Source organism: Esox lucius, chromosome 7 (genome assembly GCF_011004845.1).
Source record: "Esox lucius isolate fEsoLuc1 chromosome 7, fEsoLuc1.pri, whole genome shotgun sequence".
Taxonomy (NCBI): domain Eukaryota; kingdom Metazoa; phylum Chordata; class Actinopteri; order Esociformes; family Esocidae; genus Esox; species Esox lucius.
In genome coordinates this window covers 11037925-11058161 of record NC_047575.1, presented here as the reverse complement: position 1 = coordinate 11058161, position 20237 = coordinate 11037925, and the positions used below count along the sequence as shown (strand labels likewise).

At 41.7% G+C, this 20237-nt stretch overlaps 2 protein-coding genes across 6 annotated transcripts; both read right to left on the bottom strand.

Annotated features, from left to right (window-relative positions):
* Nucleotides 1-2: 2 nt before the first annotated feature.
* si:dkey-71d15.2 (SH3 domain-containing kinase-binding protein 1) lies at nucleotides 3-4526 on the bottom strand. 4 transcript variants are annotated; one of them, XM_020047811.3, is made up of 7 exons: nucleotides 4322-4526; nucleotides 3926-3942; nucleotides 3678-3784; nucleotides 3139-3258; nucleotides 2750-3027; nucleotides 2523-2586; nucleotides 3-316 (listed from the first exon to the last, which is right to left on the bottom strand). In XM_020047811.3, the coding sequence occupies exons 1-7, from the start codon at nucleotides 4519-4521 to the stop codon at nucleotides 257-259; spliced, it is 846 nt and encodes a 281-aa protein (XP_019903370.3). In that variant the 5' UTR covers nucleotides 4522-4526; the 3' UTR covers nucleotides 3-256. The 4 variants fall into 4 exon arrangements, with proteins under 4 accessions (XP_019903370.3, XP_028977156.2, XP_010898191.1 ...); XM_029121323.2 differs by having other exon boundaries at nucleotides 3139-3267; nucleotides 4322-4525; XM_010899889.5 differs by having other exon boundaries at nucleotides 3139-3267; nucleotides 3926-4021; nucleotides 4322-4524.
* Nucleotides 4527-9602: 5076 nt separating this feature from the next.
* Nucleotides 9603-17742, bottom strand: si:ch211-114c12.2 (uncharacterized protein LOC336578 homolog). Of its 2 annotated transcripts, none has more exons than XM_010899884.4 (9): nucleotides 17560-17742; nucleotides 15745-15806; nucleotides 14448-15167; nucleotides 13516-14148; nucleotides 11176-11294; nucleotides 10924-11029; nucleotides 10644-10710; nucleotides 10426-10527; nucleotides 9603-10244 (listed from the first exon to the last, which is right to left on the bottom strand). In XM_010899884.4, the coding sequence occupies exons 2-9, from the start codon at nucleotides 15792-15794 to the stop codon at nucleotides 10107-10109; spliced, it is 1935 nt and encodes a 644-aa protein (XP_010898186.2). In that variant the 5' UTR covers nucleotides 15795-15806; nucleotides 17560-17742; the 3' UTR covers nucleotides 9603-10106. The 2 variants fall into 2 exon arrangements, with proteins under 2 accessions (XP_010898186.2, XP_010898187.2); XM_010899885.4 differs by having other exon boundaries at nucleotides 14478-15167; nucleotides 17560-17741.
* Nucleotides 17743-20237: the final 2495 nt, after the last annotated feature.

The following is a 20237-nucleotide window of genomic DNA, read 5'->3' as shown; positions in this document are numbered from 1 at the left end:
TGTTGACTTAAATAACATGATTGTTTTTATTTGATAAAAAAAGGTCAGGCATAAACAAATATAAAATCTCTCTGTACATGATGCTCATGAGTGGTAGTTGTATTGTATTTTTTCATCTACTGTTCTTAAATAGACAATGAACAGATTGTTCAGAATTATTTTCATTTTGAAAATAGTCCAACTATTGTTTTTCTGATGGGTGTAAATATTTCATACTACATAGCAACAGGTTCCGTCTTTGATTTCATAGATTTTTTCATTTTGAAAGATGCTTCTGGCTTTTAGACATTTGCTTCTTCATCTGTGCTATCTCCATCTGAGACACAAGAAAACACAGACATAAGACAAGAAAATACCAATGATTCCAAATTCCAATTAACATCAGTCAACAGGTAACTAGCATTGATAGGATTGTCTGTGTGCTCCAAATGTTTTTATGAAACTGGACAGGGAATTATACAGAAATCTTTTATATTTTATATATACACTCACCTAAAGGATTATTAGGAACACCATACTAATACTGTGTTTGACCCCCTTTCGACTTCAGAACTGCCTTAATTCTACGTGGCATTGATTCAACAAGGTGCTGAAAGCATTCTTTAGAAATGTTGGCCCATATTGATAGGATAGCATCTTGCAGTTGATGGAGATTTGTGGGATGCACATCCAGGGCACGAAGCTCCCGTTCCACCACATCCCAAAGATGCTCTATTGGGTTGAGATCTGGTGACTGTGGGGGCCATTTCAGTACAGTGAACTCATTGTCATGTTCAAGAAACCAATTTGAAAGGATTCAAGCTTTGTGACATGGTGCATTATCCTGCTGGAAGTAGCCATCAGAGGATGGTGGTCATAAAGGGATGGACATGGTCAGAAACAATTCTCAGGTAGGCCGTGGCATTTAAACAATGCCCAGTTGGCACTAAGGGGCCTAAAGTGTGCCAAGAAAACATCCCCCACACCATTACCACCACCAGCCTGCACAGTGGTAACAAGGCAGGATGGATCTATGTTCTCATTCTGTTTATGCCAAATTCTGACTCTACCATCTGAATGTCTCAACAGAAATCGAGACTCATCAGACCAGGCAACATTCTTCCAGTCTTCAACTGTCCAATTTTGGTGAGCTCGTGCAAATTGTAGCCTCTTTTTCCTATTTGCAGTGGAGATGAGTGCTGTTATCTGGTTGTGCGTTTTGTGGCTTCACAAATGCTTTGCTGCATACCTCGGTTGTAACGAGTGGTTATTTCAGTCAAAGTTGCTCTTCTATCAGCTTGAATCAGTCGGCCCATTCTCCTCTGACCTCTAGCATCAACAAGGCTGGACAACTGGATGTTTTTCCCTTTTCACACCATTCTTTGTAAACCCTAGAAATGGTTGTGCGTGAAAATCCCAGTAACTGAGCAGATTGTAAAATACTCAGACCGGCCCGTCTGGCGCCAACAACCATGCCACGCTCAAACTTTCCCATTCTGACAGTTTGGAGTTCAGGAGATTGTCTTGACCAGGACCATACCCCTAAATGCATTGAAGCAACTGCCATGTGATTGGTTGATTAGATAATTGCATTAATGAGAAATTGAACAGATGTTCCTAATAATCCTTTAGGTGAGTGTATAAAATAAACATTCCTCCTAATGGGCAAAGGTGGGTAAGGTACAATAGTGGAAGAGCCTTTTGGGTAAAATTTTTCATTTTTGTCTGTTTGCTTATTTAATAAATTTTTGTTGATTGAGTTTTGAGCAAACACACACTATTACAGTTGGTTGTCTAAAAATCCATGACATTTTACTAAGCAAACTTACAGTTCAAACACAGCTAGTATCCGTACATTTATACATAATCAGCCTCAATTCTGGATTTTTTGGGATCTAGACAAGAGTCTAACTAGCCAACAAGTGTAAAACATTTTGATCATTTTAAACCTGCACTAAGAATAACTGCCACGGTTGGTGAGGTTGAATGATGAGATTTCCTGAATAAAATTAACTGGAACAGCCTTCTCAGTTACCGGCCGGGAAAAAAGTCTAATAGATTGTTGTTGTTTTTTAAATGTACCAGTGTGTTATTTATGATTGTGTAACATTAGTAATCAACAAATGTACATGCAAGAATACAAGTAAAAAAAATCTAAAAATCCATAGAGAATGCTGGGGAATTGGCATGGTTTTGAGCCAAAGTGGGTTTATGATCTTATTTAACAAGTTTGTGCAAATTCAGCTCACTCTGAGCAGAGTTTGTTGATTCAGTATACAAGGCAACCTGCTGCCACAGGATTGGGAGATTTCTCAACACAGGTACATCTAGCTGACTCAGCATACACAGTCTCCTTGAATACATCTCTACTAACTTTGTACACCTAGGCTTGGCAATATTTGCATATTCTTCTTAGCAGAATTGTTCAAGCTCAGTCAAACTGGATGGTGCCTGCATATGGACTGCCTTGTATGTATGTCCGATAGAGTGCTGTGTCTGGTTGTTCTATCATATGCAGGTGTTTGCTGACAGAACACCAGTACCTGTAATGACAAGCGAATCCTTTTCTCCTCATCCAGCTCATTCATAAGTTGTTGAATCTCTTTGCTAACACACAAAGACAAGTGGGGAAAACCCAAAATTAGAAGCATATTTGGAAAACCCAATACAATAAATATTGTAGTTACACACAAATATAGAAATGTCATTTAGCAAACTCTCTTATCTGGAGTAACCTAGAGCAAGCGCTGGTTAAAAGAATAAGACTTGCTTGTGCTGGCTCTTCATCATTTCGACCTCGTCCCTCAAGTCAAGAAGCTCTGTCCGCAGCTGTTCCAGAGACACCGGGCCCTGGACAGCCCCCTCCTTCCTGGGTTTGGGGTCAGATGTGCGGTGAGGGGGCAGGGTTGCACGCAAGACAGCCGATAGAGCCCCGGGGAGGAGGGTGGAGAAGGGGTGAGAAGAAACACTGGCAGTGGCACCAGGGGGTAATGCAGAAGCAGAGGGTCCAGTGGACCCTGGACTGCACTGGGACTTTCTTTCAACCACCTGTCCAACACATTACCATAGCACAAGCAGGTCAAACAAGTCCAAGAGACGTGCCGAAGACCCATTCATGGTAATTGGGAAGCGAGCACTGTGAGGTGAAAGTAAACTTACAGGAAGCACTGGGGTCGTTGTTGGTGCTGAATGAGTTCTGATCAGTGATATGACTGAGGAGAGGTCCAGTTCTGCATTTTCTTTCTCACCCTCTTGTGCTTCATTTAATTCAGTGTTGGGCTGTGTAGCCTCAGACGAAAATAAAAAACCCCAGAGAGAATGGTAGAGAGAGAAAGAGAGAGAAAGAAAGAGGGGAAAGTGATAACGTCAATATTCGAATTGACTAAGATCTTAAAGGTGGTTGTTGGAATTGTGATGCTTAAATCTATTGTCCTCGTTAACTAGGCAACACGCATAACGTCAGTCGCCTTACCAGTATTTCACATGTGATGTTTATACATGCTAGTGTACGCCTGTTTGTGTTGTCTGCTGGCTTTGCTGCTCGAATGTTAAATTTACCTCAAGGACAAATGGGACACCAGTGCGGCATGTGTTGACACGTTGCTCAGAGACTGAGAAGGACCGTCTCACATGCTGAACTACTCCACAGTAATAACCCGATAACAATATCAAATATCACTGTGTAGAAACATACTCACTCTCTCTAGTAAGAAAATATTTGACTGAAATCTTTCATCTGCCACATGCGCTGCCAGTTGGTTCAGTGACTCTGTGACCGAAACGATGGCATCAAAATCTTCAATGTCTTGAGGAAAAAAGGGACATCATGAAATAAAAGAACAGGGGGCCTCATGAAAATAGGGGCTAGCATGATGCTAATACATGTAAAGCACGGAAATGTGTTAAAAGGAATTTAAGAGTATTTAAGAATGGCAGCATGACTTACCCGCAGTGAGAGCAGAGCTGTAGTTGCCCATGGTGTCATAAGAACAGCAAGGTGATATGTAGAGTGTAAAAATAAGAGAGAAAAGAGCTCCAGTAGCTAAGAATTTTAAAATGTTGACAGAGTAAAGCAAGGAAAGTCAGTGGAGAGCCTTTGGGATTTTTCCCAGCACGTTAGTCAATCAGACACCCATGTATCTAGGTTGCCCAAAGTAAACATGACAAATTTCAAGAATATTATTAAAGCTCTTTGATCATACACTGAAAATTTAAATTAACACTCAATCCAAAACATCAACAGTTCCAATTTATTACAGAACGTAAAAGAGACACCAATCCATGGTCAAGACAGCAATCTGGGTGCTCAGTTAGAATATATATAAATATTCTAGACACTCACCTTGTTTGGCAAGTGTTCTTATCACAAACCAACTCCATTGGTGGTAACTTTACACCATTCACCCTTGCTTCCATTGCAACCCAACAACATGGAGAGTAAGTTAGTGTGATGAGAAGAGGTTTTGTCAGGGCTAAGTTTAGCACCAGATAGTGAAGGGGTTGTCCACACGGACCGTCACTGAAGAGGACACAATGGTACATTGCAGGGCTAGCGATCTGAAAGCCTTTACAAGGGTCCAACCAGAGGGCGTGTTACACTGAATTCAGGGATCCAGTATCTTTAGAGGGGAGAACAAGAGTCAGTACAGCAAGCGAAGAAAACCCAAAGTCAGTTCCACAACTCCATTCTGAATTTGATGCAAATAGTCAAGAAGAAGCTGCATTGTGTTAGGAGCTGCACTGTATTTGTAAGGGAATGTGAAGCAATACTGGTTTAGTTTGATTAATTCAACTCATTCCACACATAGAGTTGGAATGTAAGTGATTAATGTTCTGTAGCCTTCCTGCTGACTGTTGAATAGTAATATACCTAATATCTTAATATCCTATAATTAAATAATAAACCTAATATCTTAATATCCTATTATCAAATAATATACTTAATATCTTAATATCTTATAATCCTACCCTATAATTAAATAACATGCGTAATATCTTAATATCCTATAATCCTATCCTATAATTAAATAACATACCTAATATCTTAATATCCTATAATCTTGAGATTGATTATACTACAATATATACTATAATTTCAGAATCAATGCAAAAACGCTTGTTTACCGCGTTATAAAAGTACACACTGTTTACAGTAAATACTAACATTTTAATACTATGATTTTGGATGGTATTATAGATGATCAGTCTTTGTTTACAGTTTTGTCCATGGGGTTTGAGAGTCATTACATTGATCAATAACCATCTGTTTGTTGTTTATCAAATCAGTAGCATGGGGACAGCTTTAATTTTGTTTGAAAGTGCAAAATTCGAAACTTACGCACATAATTACTAGCCAACGTCTTTCTTGTGTGATACTCTTACTGGTATTTGTTTGTTTTCAAAATGTCTACCCTCATTAGCTTCCTTCAGCTGTCAAAACGTCCTTCCTTCAGCTGTCAAACTTTCTGTCAGTTCCTGGATGCAACCGGACCCTTGCAGTCCACTCCGTTTATGGTGACATTCAACAACCAATCACAGGAAAGGACATGGCTAGTCTACACTTAAGTGATAACAGCTCTTGTCTGACTGGTGACCTCCAAAGAATGCCTTTACAGGGCACCCAAAACAACTGGGATGTACTCTTTCCGCCAAAAAAACATTTGTGAATTGTTTTGCAAACAGAATGAAACTGAAAGGATCCTTCCTGGGATTTATTTTGTTTGCTTCTGTTCAGTGGTGTAACTACATTATCATGGGCCCCTGTGCAAGACGTTTAGCAAATATCTAGGAGCCCTGCAAATCTTCACTGCTATTGACCCCTGTGAACTTATAAGACTTGCACTGCCTGAGCCGATGTCTCTGCTTCTGTTGAAGAAAGTGTGCACACCAAGGAAGGCCTGCGAACCACAACACATTGGTACTTTTCAACATTTGCCATGCAAAGGCCACCTTAATAAAGGCTGTTTAACTTCACAAGAGTGTCCTGGGTATTTTTATACTCCCATGCAGCTGTGCTTGAAGTACAATTGTGCTCAAAAGTTTGCGTACCATTGGAGAATTGATAATATATGTACCATTTGTAAAGAAAACATGAGTGAGCCGGCAAAACAGGTTGTTTATTTCTTATGGGATTCACAGTCAACTGTAGGTCATAAAAGAATGGCACAATCATAAAACAAAACATGGCAACAAAGAAAAAAATGAATTGGCCCCTGTTCACAAGTCTGCATACCCTTAGTTCTTAATATTGTGTATTGCCCCCTTTAGCATCAATGACAGCATGCAGTCTTTTGTAATAGTTGTCAGTGAGGTTCCGAATATTTGCAGGTGGTATAGCTGTCCATTCATCTTGGCAAAATGCCTCCAGGCCATGCCAAATCTTTGGTCATCTTGCATGAAACACACGTTTCAATGATATTAACATCAGGAGAATCTAATGGCTACTCCAGAAACTTCACCTTTTTCTGGGTGAACTTGGCCTTGTGCTTAGGGTCATCGTCATGCTGGAAAATCAAAGAGTGTCCCATGCGCAGTTTTCGTGCAGAAGAATGCAAATTGTCTGCCAGTATTTTCTGATAACATGCTGCATTCATCTTGCCATCAATTTTCTAAAGATTCCGCATGCCTTTAAAGCTCACAACCCCCCAAAACATCAGCAAGCCACCACCAAGCCTCAGTGGGGATGGTATTCTATACACTATAGGTCTTGTTGACCCCTCTCCAAACACATGATTATTACCATAAAGCTCTATTTTGGTCCTGTCACTCCAAATTACAGTGTGCCAGAAGCTGAGGCGTGTCAAGGTGGTGTCGGCATATATGGTAACTGGCCTTTTTTGTGGCATTGGTGCAGTAAAGGCTTCTTTCAGGCAACTCGACCATGCAGCACATTTTTTATTCCTTGAAACAACCACACGGTCGTTTTCCAGAGCAGCCTGTATTTCTTCTGAAGTTACCTGTGGATTTTTCTTTGTATCCCGAACAATTCTTCTGGCAGTTTTGGCTGAAATCTCTCTCCAAGCCAAGGTCAACCTGACCATGGCTTGATATCAAGAGATCCCCCCGAATGTCCACTTCGTAATAAGTGATTGAACAGTACTGACTGGCATTTGCAAGGGTTTGGACATCTTTTTATATCCTTTTCCATCTTTATAAAGTTCCAATACCTTGTGACGCAGGTCTTTTGACAGTTATTTTCTGCTGCCCATGGCTGAGTATCTAGCCTGCTCAGTGCATCCATGTGAGAGCTGACAAACTCATTGACTATTTATACACAGACACTAATTGCAATTTAAAAAGCCACGTGTGGGAAATTCACCTTTAACTGTCATTTTAACCTGTGTGTGTCACCATGTGTCTGTAACAAGGCCAAACATTCAAGGGTATGTAAACTTTTGATCAGGGCCATTTGGTCACTATCCTTAAATAAAAGAAAGATTTGTTTTGCATGATCAGTCATATTTTCAAAATCAATGCCAAAATATCACAATTTCTGCCAGGGTCTGCAAACCTATGAGCACCACTATACACCCCACTGTCTGACAAACACCAAAATGCATTTTAGAACACTAATTAATCTATCAAACATATTTGTAAACTTTTTATCACAAATACATTGGATTATTTGTATATTTTTAAGTTACAATTGCACACGACGTCCCCCTAACCTAAACATAATCGATAAAAGCTAAATCGAATAAAGCTGGTTGAGAGAATGCAGTGCGCAAAGCTGTCATCAAGGCAAAGGGTGGTAACTTCTAAAAAGTTAATATATTTTGATTTGTTTAACTCTTTTTTTTAATTCCATTTGTTATCTCATAGTTTTGATGCCTTTATTGTACAATGTGGAAGATAGTAAAAATAAAGACATAACCTTTAAAGCATAGGTGTGTCCAAACATTTGACAGGTATTGTGTCAAAAAGTTTGGTCACACCTTTTTCCCCCTTTTGTTGCCTTACAGCATGAAATGAAAACACATAAAATCTCCATTTTGGCTTTAGTCCCACACAGTAAACCACAACATCCAAGTGAAATGTAAAATTCTAGACTCTGAAAATGAATTCAAATTAAAACAGTAAATTGCACTATTTGAATAAGTGAAAACCTCCCTGAGTTAATACTTGGTGCAACCACCCTTTGCTTGAATTACAGCCATGAGCCTCTTTGAATACGACTCTACTAAATTTGCCCATTCTTCCTTTCAGAATAGTTCAAGCTCAGTCAAATTGATTACAGATTGCGCTCTTTAAGCCCTTGCAGATTCTCAATGGGTTTTAGGTCAGGGCTATGACTAGGCCACTCAAGGTCTTTCTCCTTCTTGTCCTTCAGCCACTGTACGACTGCTTTGGCGGTGTGCTTTGGGTCATACCTTTAACCATCACATGAAATGCCTGAAATTATAATCAGACACACAAAACAGGTGCAAATTATTAGAAAATCATTAGAGATTAATTTGGGAGCGTCTCATAACGATTAACAACTTTGGTTTAGATTTACCCATGTGGGAGTGAGGTAACACATCATGCCAGGATCAAATTACCTGAGGCCCTAAGAAGAAAGATTACTGATACCCACAAGTCAGGGCAGGAACTTCTATGAGCATCTTCTGGTCAGCTGTTGGGCTGAATAGAATGGGATGACCTGTCCCATGTAGAAGTCATTTCCAAGCAATTTGAGTACCTCATTATGTCTAATCATCTACTAACGAACTCTAGCAATATTCATAGGAAAGGAAATCCCACTAAATTCATCCCAATGACTGACCGGAAGATGCTCATACAAATCTCTAAGAACCCCAGGGTAACATCAAAGGATCAACAGGCCTCTTTCGCCACAATTTTATCACTCATCTGTCAGAAAGACCTTGAACAAACTTGGCCTACATGGAAGGTCAAGAAGCCTCAGCTCTCAAAAGAACAGGAAAACACAATTAACATCTGCCAGAAAACCCCTGGGTAAAGACCAAAACTACCGGAAACAATGTGCTCTGAACAGACGAGTCAAAGGTGGAGACGTTTGACCGCAAAGCCATCAGTCATGTCTAGCGAAAAAAATAAATGAACAGCTTTTGAACATAAGAACAACATACCAACCATAAAGGAACTGTCAAAATGTCCATAATGTATCTGCAGTAATTGTTTAATGATAGTGCTTCGTAACACCAGAAATTATTTTGGGTGCCAGAAAACCCTAAAATGCTGATTTCTGTTGGTAAAGAAGGCACACAAATATTTCAAATAGAAAAGCGGCCCCCTCCCTCAGTTCCAACAACAACAAATGCAATCTACTCAACAAGCAATAATCTTTCTAGTTTGGTAAAACTCCAAAGTCCAAGATTTAACCAACTGAGAAAAACAAACTGAGAAAACAAACAGAGTGAAGGGAATCAAAGGGCCATCTAAACGGCTTGTACATTTTTTTTATTAATAGCTTTAATTCACAGCTTATCGCATGGCATGAAACAATAGGTATAAAGCCTCCATTTCATATGAGCCACAATAAAAATGGAGGACAGCTAAAGGAATTTTGCTGTGAAATACTAACAAGTCTTTCCATTCATTCCATGAAGGAAAATCCCATAAAAATATGTGGTGCATCCTAAGGCAAGATTAATTCTTCACAATGCAGGTCAAGCCATTTATTTGAAATATATTACAAAAAAAAACTAAATGTACACAGGTTCAAATGAGCAGGTCACGAATAGGGTGTCAGTAGTTCTTACAAATCAAGGATCATTAAAAACAAGAGCACTCGCAAATTCGACAGACATTTTACAGCCCTTGGGGAACAGTCTGTAAGACTGCTTCTACTTTACAGCAAAAACATTTCTAAGCTTCGAGAACCTAAATGGACAATCAGAAATATAAACTCTAAAAACAAAATCTTCATAATGTCATTTACACGACATGAGGTGTAACACGGTTGTGAAATTATAAGCAACTTACAGGCAGTAAAACTAGAAACCGTGATTGCCTGTTCTTAGTATTTAAACAGCTTGTGTAAACAAAAGTGTCAGAAAAACAAAGACACATGGAGAATTCCATGGTGAACATAACCTCCAGGACAGACGTGACCAACCCAAAGCCTTAGGGAAAAGGGTTGTAGATTTGACCCATCCGGTCAGGCATCACCAGCGGCGGTAGTTGGATCCTCTGTTGGGAGGAACACGTTGGCGCATCGTCGGCAGGTTACGGTACTTGGACAGGATACTCTGGCTTTTCCTGAACACTGGCCTTTGAGAGAAGGGACGTGGCACGAAGCTTCCCTATGGATGGAGAAAATATATCAGCTGAATCATTCAGATAGGCAGTCTGTCTGAGACATACAGCTTCATCCTTCTGACACCACTGTCAGGATTTATAAAAGGAACGAAACAGATATTCAGTACTCTAAAAAAATCCATAAGTTATAAGAAGAGCAGTTTGGAGGGAAAAAAGGCTTCATACCATGAGGGGCTTCCTAAAGGGACCAGGTGGTTCAGGGCCTGGCCTTCTCGGGGGAGGGATGCCTGATTTACGATTTGGGCTGCTGGGACGGAAGCTAGGCCTCTGTGGGACACAGGACTTTTGACATAAGGTATCCCCTAGAGCTTAAAGTACACTGAACACGTTAGAATTCCCAACGCTAAAGATTTTAATATTCAAAAACCCTGTAAGGTTCTCACCTGCGGCGGTCCTGGTTTTCTGAAAAATTTTTCAGGCCTGTGGTTCTCCTGAGGCATTTCAATGTTCCTAAAATATGAAAGGGTAATATTATGGATAAGTGATCCTGACTGGTTATTGGTGGTCACATCCATTGTGCGAGTAGGCACATAACCAACGGACTCCGGAAAAATGTCCTCAAATGTTGAACAATTGTTTTATTCCATGTGATGTATTCATAATAGATTGATTTCACTTGCACTCATCAACCGGGACTCATTTCCTAGCAGACTAGTGGAATACCTTTCCGCATATCTCCTGTCTCTTGGAGAAGGGGAAGGACTGGAATCATGAATATTTGAGAAGCGTTCGTTCAGCGTAAGTTGTCCATCTGAATTGTGATAGCGCTCTGAAAATCGAAATGAGAACATACATAGACCATATGAGAAATTGTCATTCTCAGATTGCTTAAAAAACAATCTGAGGGCACAGCACATTCCTGTGGATAGACATTAAAACAAGGGTACGCTGACAGGATGAGTGGGGATCACTGACCCGTTTTGTTCTTTGGTGTTCTACTTCGATCCCTGGGGGGGCTGTCCTTTGTATCAGGAGCCTGCCACTGTGACACAACCACTAGATCCCGAGGCAACCGTTGGTCTATAGAGGAAGAGCTGGAGACCCCAGCCCAGGTAGAGAATGACGAGACAGGTGAGCATACTATTCAGCACAGCTAGGTTGGGTAAGCAGTGACAGTTGTCATTACTAGCATCATCTTCAGATGTCCTGTAAGGTGAAATTCTATCAATTACAATAATCCCCACAGCCTAGTTACCCCCAAGGGGTACATTGGTTAGAACCATAGGATCCCATAGTTCTAATTAACTTAGTCATGAGATGCTTTTGGGAAACTGGGCTCAGGAAAGTTAAATGGGTGCTGTTCTGTAGAACAAATAAATATATTCTGCAAGAAAACAGTCTAGAAAAGTTGTTGGGGGACATGGAATGTAAGTAATTATCTTACAGTGTATAAAGGGAGTTCTGTGGGCAGGCTACAGATTTATAAATCAGGCATGAAAATGGGAAGTGAAATAAAGTTCATGATAAAAGCTGTTTGCCCTGGTACTTACAAAGAGCATGTAACGTCCATGGTTTCTTAAAGCTGTTTTCACTGAACCCTGATTCCACCTGACCTCTCTGTAGCTCTCCTCACAAATTCAGTGCGAAAACAGACAGGTATGAAATGGACAAGTGATGTTGAAAGCTTTGAGGAACTGGTCTCTGGCTAGACTTGAAAGCTGTCAATCCACTCCAATCCATTACTACTGAATTAATGAGAACGAAAGGAGACTCAAGAGTTGTCATTGGTTCAGTAAAATTGGCCATCCATCCAATGTTTTCTTGCTGATCTTCAGTTCATCCTTGCTGTATCTTGTTTTCAGTTAGGTTCAATTAAAGACCTCAACTCTTCAAAACAATGGACATTCAATAATAAAGGGCCATCTTGTTTTCCTGTCTCTTGCAATTAGTGTGATGCATTCATCTCAAGATGGTCTTTTCCAACCGTAACTTCTTCAGTCAAAACTTTGCAGTAAATAAGAATAAATCAAGCCATCTGCAGACCACCCGTGGTAAAAGAAAGCATGCATGTTTTAGTAATGGAATCCAATCAGTTGCTTGTAGAGTTCCAATGGCTGTGCTGATAAGGCCACCATACTCAGGAAACATTAGAGCCAGTGGAGTGTAAAGAAGGGTTTTCCTCGGGCTACTTCCTGCATAGATGAAGATTGTATGTACTCTTGCATGCAGAGTCCACTGGCTTAGTCAGATAAGCTTTAGTGTGCTGTTGACATAAGGCGTAATCCGCCATTACCGCTTCATTTCACTGTTTGCGTAGGCCTATTGCAAATGTAATGAGTAATTTGGTAACCAGTTAAAAATGTGGTCTACTGCACTTCTGCCTTCTACAAAACACATGATCCATCTATTAGGTGAGCTGGAGGGGCCAACCTTTAAGAACAGCAGCACATGTTAACTGGGCAGGGTTCATCTCGGGACCATCTGCGTATGGAATGTGGAGATCCTTCTTTGGCAGTGTCCACTCCTCTTGATATGTTCTGCCCCCCAAGAGCTTCTGCATCCTTTTGTCAGCAGCATCACGTTTAACCCCCAAAGATCATCCTGGCGTTATCGTCAAGGAATTTACAATGTTACTGCTCAAAAGCCCAACTCTGACAGACCATATTAGCTGAACCCTTACGGCACCTGTCAGTATCGGAGCCTCCACCAACATCAGCCGCAGCTCATCCAGGATAACAGAAGACCCTCCTCTCCTATGGGTGTTGCATGTCAGTGTGCAACATTGAATCTTGTCCTGAGTAGTCTCCTCTTCATGGACGGACTGATCTTCTCAACTTGGTTGTTCTGGACGGACTGTTCTTCTCATGGTGTCGTCGGCACATGTTTCTTCAAATTCTCAACTTGATTTCAAGAAGCTCCACCACAGATCACCTCTCCAGCTTCAGCTTCCAACCAGAACAGAAGCACGGGCCTCTCCACTGACACACATGGACAGGGTTTCTCTAGTATCTTTCACTTACATCTGACATCTTATTGAATAGGCTGATATTATCTCAAATGGCTGGCACGGAGAAAGAAAACACACTGGGGAATTATTCTGTTTACTGCCAGCACACTTGAAAGTGCAACCCCAGAAGATTTGGGTTATTTGATTTCAAATCTCGTTAACGGATTCAGGACATCACTGTAACTCCATTCCCTCCATCACAGGAAACTGGCTGCAAGTTGGCATTCCCTTCATATTCAGATATCTCTGAAGCTTGACCTCTTAAAGATCACGCCCCTGCTCCCAGAGTGAGAAAGAAGATACCGTACCTGTGTGTGCTCAAGGCACGGAGAGAGTCCACATGCTCCTTGTGTGACTCGGATTCCCTGGAAGACTTGGTTGAATTGGCTTCGGGTTTGGGGGGTGTCTTGGTGGGCATTGGCCTCTTCTTTAGTTGGCCGGCCATTGATTGATAACGCTCCTTCCGAAGAGCAAGCTTGGATTGCGCATTTTCTCTGCTCGTATTTGGACGCTCCTCTTCCTGGTTCTTGCTCTCGGCTCCTCTGGGTCGAGGTGGAGGTGCTTTTAGCCTCATCACTGACTCTGCTCTCATTTTACGGCCCTTCAGCAAGCGACTCTTGTCCCTGAGAGACAAGGGGCGGCCTCCAAATCCCCTAGGGGCGTTGGAGCCCTGTGGGATCTCTCTCCGCGGGCGCTTTGGTTGACCATGCACCAGACCAGGGGGCATCCTGCGCTCCTGGAACCTCCTCTTGTGTGGAGGTCCACTTGGCCTTTCCTGAGAGCTGTTCTGGTAGAAAGAGGAAGAAGGACCTCCCTTCCATGAGGGGGATCTGTGGCGAGGGCTGCCTTCCTGAGCCCACTCAGCGCTGCGCCGTCCGCTGCCCTGTCTCTCTCTTCCTACCTCTCCATGCTGCTTCCTGGGATCTCGCTCAGCAGACCACCTGCACATCCATCACAAACAATACAAACAACCATTACATTGGAAGATCCACTATCGTGTGAAGTGGGGAAACGGAGGATTAGCATTTCTTTATGCCCCTTCACCACAACGCCATGAAACGGATAGGAGGGTACAACTTTCAGGCAGCATACACTCTCTCCAGTGTGGGGGACTAGTGTGTTAATATCAGACCACTGCATTCTACAGTTTACCAGCACTGTAACACTGAACCAGAATTTTGACCACCGTGGTGCGGATGACTATGTGAGTTTACACCTCTTCCCCCTCCATTTATTTTACCCAGCCAATACAGCCTCTTCTGTCCTGTACCTCTCTGGATATGAACCTCTGCCATGGAACTCCCGCGGTTTTCTCTGGGGAGGACCAGGGGGGCCCCGTTCACCGTTGTGTGTGTGCGGAAAGGGCCCTGGCCCATTCCAGCGCTTCTCGCCACGACTGGGCCGCTCAAACAGCCTCTCTTTTGGGCTATGATGGGGCATAGAACCCCAGCTCCTGTCCACTTTGTGAGACGTACTCGGGCGAGTGTGAGGGCCCCTGAAGGAACTGTGCGGGGAGTGTGAGGACAGCGGCCTCCTGTCAGAGGGTTGGCTATGGTAATGGCGTGGTGAGAGGGATCTGTGACCTGAGTGGTGTCCATGGATAGGTGCTCCCCTCTGGCCAAGGGGCCCATGTGTAGGACTGTGTGGGGAGGACCTATGCTGAGCTGGGGGTTGGCGATTTGGCCTGGATGGGGACGGCCTCATGTGGCCATGATGGGCCTCCGACTGAGACGGGTACGCATTGAAGGAATCCTGGTTCTGGGACCTCCAGTGATTGAATGGTCGCTCCCGACGTTCTCCCATCAGCGGGGGCCTTTTGGCAAAGTGAGCTCGCCCTCTGCCTCTGGAATCTCTCCAGTTTGGAGCGGGCTTTCCTGGCGGGCCCCGGAATCCTCTCTGACTCCTGGGGTGGGGGCAGTACTGCTGTTCATGCGGCATGTTGTAGCCATCTGAAAAGGGCCTGTTAGAAAAACCAAAAGTACAGTGTATAGGGGTGTAAACAACAGCTATTTAACATCCCCAAAGATGAAAATGCAAGGGAGAAATGGCTTGCATTAGTTTCTCAAGCTCAAGATGCACCTAATTCTGCCATTGTGATCACTAAGTCTACAATTTGTGGAGCATAAGTGCTTCCTGAAAGTGATGCAAAAACCAATTCCTGATTCCAATTCCAACACGAGTTGGCAGTGACAGTCCCAGCAGCAAATGAGGATCCCCATTTATCAGTAAGAAGCTTGAAGCTAGGTTAGAGATTGCAACAATAGCAAGCTAGCTAACTATATGATGTTTAAAACATGTAGTGTTTTTACAATATTAAATGGAAATGTGTAAATACTGGTCTAGCTAAGAAATAGTCCATTCTGCTTGATTAGTGAGTCGGGGAAAGATTCTGGCTATGTTAAAGCTGTTTTAACAAACAAATTGACAAGTATGATTGAGAAAAAAACATGTAATGGTAACAATACTTTAGTGTCATTGTTTATTGAACTCAAGTGAAACTAAAACAGCAGTTTGAACCCAAACAATCCGGTACATACCTGGGCTTAAATCGAGGAGGTCCTGTGTGAGGTCTGACCATCTTTGGCATACACTGAATATTCTGTAGAAAGAAAAATACTTGCACTTACAAAAGTGACAGCTTATTGCAGTTAAAAGGGCTCGATTTCACATGATCCTAAATATTTTTTAACTACTACCAAAACATCAGTCAAACTCACTTAAGGCACTTAAATATTCATTCATGTATGAGGATTATTCACATGAGACCATAAGATATAACATTTCCACCCTGTTAATGTATGCCAAACAGGGTGGAAATGTTGAGGCAAAGTTAGTCCGTTTGTTAATGGGCCTAAAAGAGTTAGCATAATACACACTTGACCAGGTTTAGCAATTTTTTCCCTGTATTATATATCTAGCCTAATAGGGTGGACATGTAAGTAAGACGTACAGACTCACAGCGTGAAACATTTAAAAACAGATTGATCGAACAGGACGTAGTTACTTAGCCTCGAAGCTGCTGTTTTCCTAACTAAACCTTAAACAAAATATAGTATAGCTACTCATCAAATGTGATGTCCTTGTGGCAAGGGGCTTTTAAATAAATGTTCCACTCATACCTATGGCAAAACAGATTTTGCCATCTACGCTCTGGGTTTTGAAAGGGCTAAATTAATATGCTAGCTAGTTCCAAAAATAGACTAACTAGTTATGCCAAGTCATTTCTGATGATCACTGCCCAAGTTATTTTTGATATCCGTTGATATTCCCAGCCATATTTCGTCCGTTTTTTCCACAGTACAATCAACTGTTGAGTCAAATACAGTTAACCTATTTTATCTCCAAGTTGTTTTTCTATCGTAAATTAACTGAAAGTCAATATATTTTAGATTAATGTCTCTCTGCAGTAATCGAAATTATGTCAGTTACACTTAAATACATTTTAGTGTAGCTACAATAACAACCATTTGATACTTTATTTAGCCAAGCAAATCAGCTAGCAAGGTGGATTTGTGTGTGGCAAGAGGATAATGAGATAGTCTGGCGCATGGAGGCTAGCCTGGGCCTCTTTCACTATCACTCCTAACTTTAGCTTAACTCTCCCTTTTTTTTAATGAGACCACATATTACATTAGTAGTAAGGCTCGGGACAACTAAAGCAAAATTACAATTCGGCCTTGGTTTCATTGGTAGTTATTGAGGACATTTTCTGCTACGGTTAACGAGATAAAATGTAACCAGGACTCGAAGCACAGAGTAAAAATAGTTACATAGGTACAAAGACTGGATGCACATTTCACGGAATATTTACCTAGTTTACTAACGAACCATCGAATAGCTAGTTAACCAATCTAACGTCATGGCTAGCTAAACCATATCGACAACTGCAGCCATGTTAGCAAGTTGTTACAGATTAGCCTAGGCCAGCCGCCATATTACCTATGGGACACTAGCAATAGTACGATAGCTAGCAGCATTCGGTGTACGGTCAACAATTAAAGTTAGCTAGACAGCCAAGTAGATACGGTAGGAAAATAAACATCATAATTACACATTAAAACGTTGTTCGGTGTATAGTTCATGCAAGTTAATGTAGTTAACTCGAGCGCAACGTTAGCTAACCAATTAAGCTTTGTTGTCTTAGGTGCAGTAGCTAAGATCCCTAACGTTGTGTTTTTGGCTAACGTCGTTAGCTAGTTGTGATAGTAACACTAATGATCTAGGTAGCTAGTAACTTTACAATGGCAACAACAGTAGTTTACAAAGTTGGCTTGCTGTTTGTATCATGCAAGTCACAACATGTAAACAAGTTGAAGGTAATAGTACATTTAAAAAAAATAAAGATTACATACCTTTCAATGTTGGTTTAACGTCTTTTTTCTCGTTTTTTTTTTATGTAATCTGAATAGCCTCCGTTCTCTTAATGAAATCCGTCGAAATAGCCTGTGGTTCTTCCTCTATATGGTTTGTCAACGCGTCTGCGGTCAGTACAGTGTTGTTGAAGCCAACTGATGACGTCGTAATCTACATAAAAGGTTAGGTAGGGGTGGGTGTGATGAGAGTTTCTGGTGGCGGGGAGGGTGTGATATGTTTGAATCGTTACCATAGAAATTGATAGAGCTCACCAATTGAAAATGGGAGTAAATGACGTTCACCATTTTGAAGTAGTTGCCTGGATCATCAGGAGGGATCAGCCAGAGCCATGGGTTAATAGAGTTTGGTCAGGTTATAAAACAGCCTCCATGTTATCAACTTTAGCAATTTTGGTGATGTAATAATAAAAAAACGCCTCAGGAAATATTCTTTAAACAAGCAAAACAGCACAGAAAAATTAAGATAGCTATTAGTATGGTAGCGACCTTGGTAAGGCCACTACTCGCTCCTCCAAATTGTACATCCTTATTTGGAGCAGTGGATAGTGTGTCGTCTGGGGAATCAATGATAGTGGGTTCGAGTCACTGTCTTCCAAACTCTACAGTATTCATGTTTATACAAGTCCATACTGTGCTCTGGTGTTAACAAAATGCATATCTTTTACTGGACATCTTCACTGGTTTTGCTATGGAGGAGAAAGTGGATTCTGGAGTTCTCGAAAAGTTCAAATCAGGGCCATGCACAGACACTTCGGAAGGCTTGTGCTGAAACTGTGAAAATAAGCGGAGTAAGTTGTCTGTGCATATGGACGGACAATGAATCTGACTTAGTGATGCGCGTGATGAAGACGGGTGACCACGGACCACGCATGCCCATCGGATGGACACATGTTAACTGGAAAGGGCACTATATACACCAATCAGCCATAACATTATGACCACTTACAGGTGAAGTGAATAACACTGATAATCCCATTATCCTGGCACCTGTCAGTGGGTGGGATATATTAGGCAGCAAGAGAACGATCTGTCCTCAAAGTTGATCTGTTAGAAGCATGAAAAATGGACAAGCGTAAAGATCTCAGAGACTTTGACAAGGGCCAAATTGTGATGGCTAGACGACTGGGTCAGAGCATCTCCAAAACTACAGCCCTTGTGGGGTGTTCCTGGTCTGCAATGGTCAGTACCTATCAAAAGTGGTCCAAGGAAGGAAAAGCAGTGAACCGGCGACAGGGTCATGGGCGGCCAGGGCTCACTGATGCACATGCGGAGCGAAGGCTGGCCTGTGTGGTCCGATCCAACAGACAAGCTACTGTAGCTCAAATTACTGAAAAAATGTATGCTGGTACTGATAGAAAGGTGTCAGAACACACAGTGCATCGCAGTTTGTTGTGTATGAGGCTGCGTAGCTGCAGACCAGTCAGGGTGCCCATGCTGACCCCTGTACTGTCGAAAGCACCTATAATGGACACATGAGCATCAGAACTGGACCACGGAGCAACGGAAGAAGGTGGCCTGATCTGATGAATCACGTTTTCTTTTACATCACGTGGATGGTCGGGTGCGTGTGCATCGCTTAGCTGGAGAACACATGGCACCAGGATGCACTATGGGAAGCAGGTGGAGGCAGTGTGATGCTTTGGGCAATGTTCTGCTGGGAAACCTTGGGTCCTGCCTTTCATGTGGATGTTACTTTGACACATACCACCTACATAAGCATTGTTGCGCCCTTTCATGGCAACAGTATTCCCTGATGGCATTGGCCTCTTTCACCAGAATAATGCACCCTTCCACAAAGCAAAAAATGGTTCAGGAATGGTTTGAGGAACACAACAACGAGTTCAAGGTGTTGACTTGGCCTCCAAATTCCCCAGATCTCAATCCAATCAAGCAAGGGCTGTTTTGGCGGCAAAAGGGGGACATACATAATATTAGGCAGGTGGTCAAAATGTTATGGCTGATCAGTGTTTAGCAAAGCAGGTTGAGCCTTACCTGTGCATGTGCCTGGTTCAAACTCTCCATAATATGGCTCTCGGATCAGCATACAACTTCAACATGGAGATTGCCCCAGTGGCACTGCCTTTCCACTTACAGCTGCCATAATGGTAACATCTAAGGATGTTGTCTCTTCATCTCTATGGCTTTTCACTCAGAAACCAAAGCAGTAGCTTTCTTTTTGTGCAATCACAGACCTGTTACAAGATGTCACAGACAATACCAAACCAAATAATATACAGGTGCATCTAAAAAAGTTCATTTTTTTTCTTTAATAAAAATCAAAGTGACCCCTTCATATATTCTAGATTGAAGGCTCAGGGAATTCAAAGAGAAAGAGTCCTTCTCAGGTTGACATTTCTGTATTGTAAATGTTTTATTCTAATATTTTGAGATACTGGATATTTGATTTCCATGAGCTGTAAGCTGTAATCATCAAGATTGAAAGTTTAAATGAGCTATATTACTACATCAGTCAAACATATATGATATAAAGTCAGTAGAATAAAAAAATCATAAAGATATTTTTAAAATATATGGCGTTTTTCTTAACAACTCACCAAATATATGGTAGGTTGGAATTTGGGTTGGTGAATTTTTTTAATAATTTGCTGTATAACTATTATTGAATACTTTTTCAGACACAAACATATACCACACAT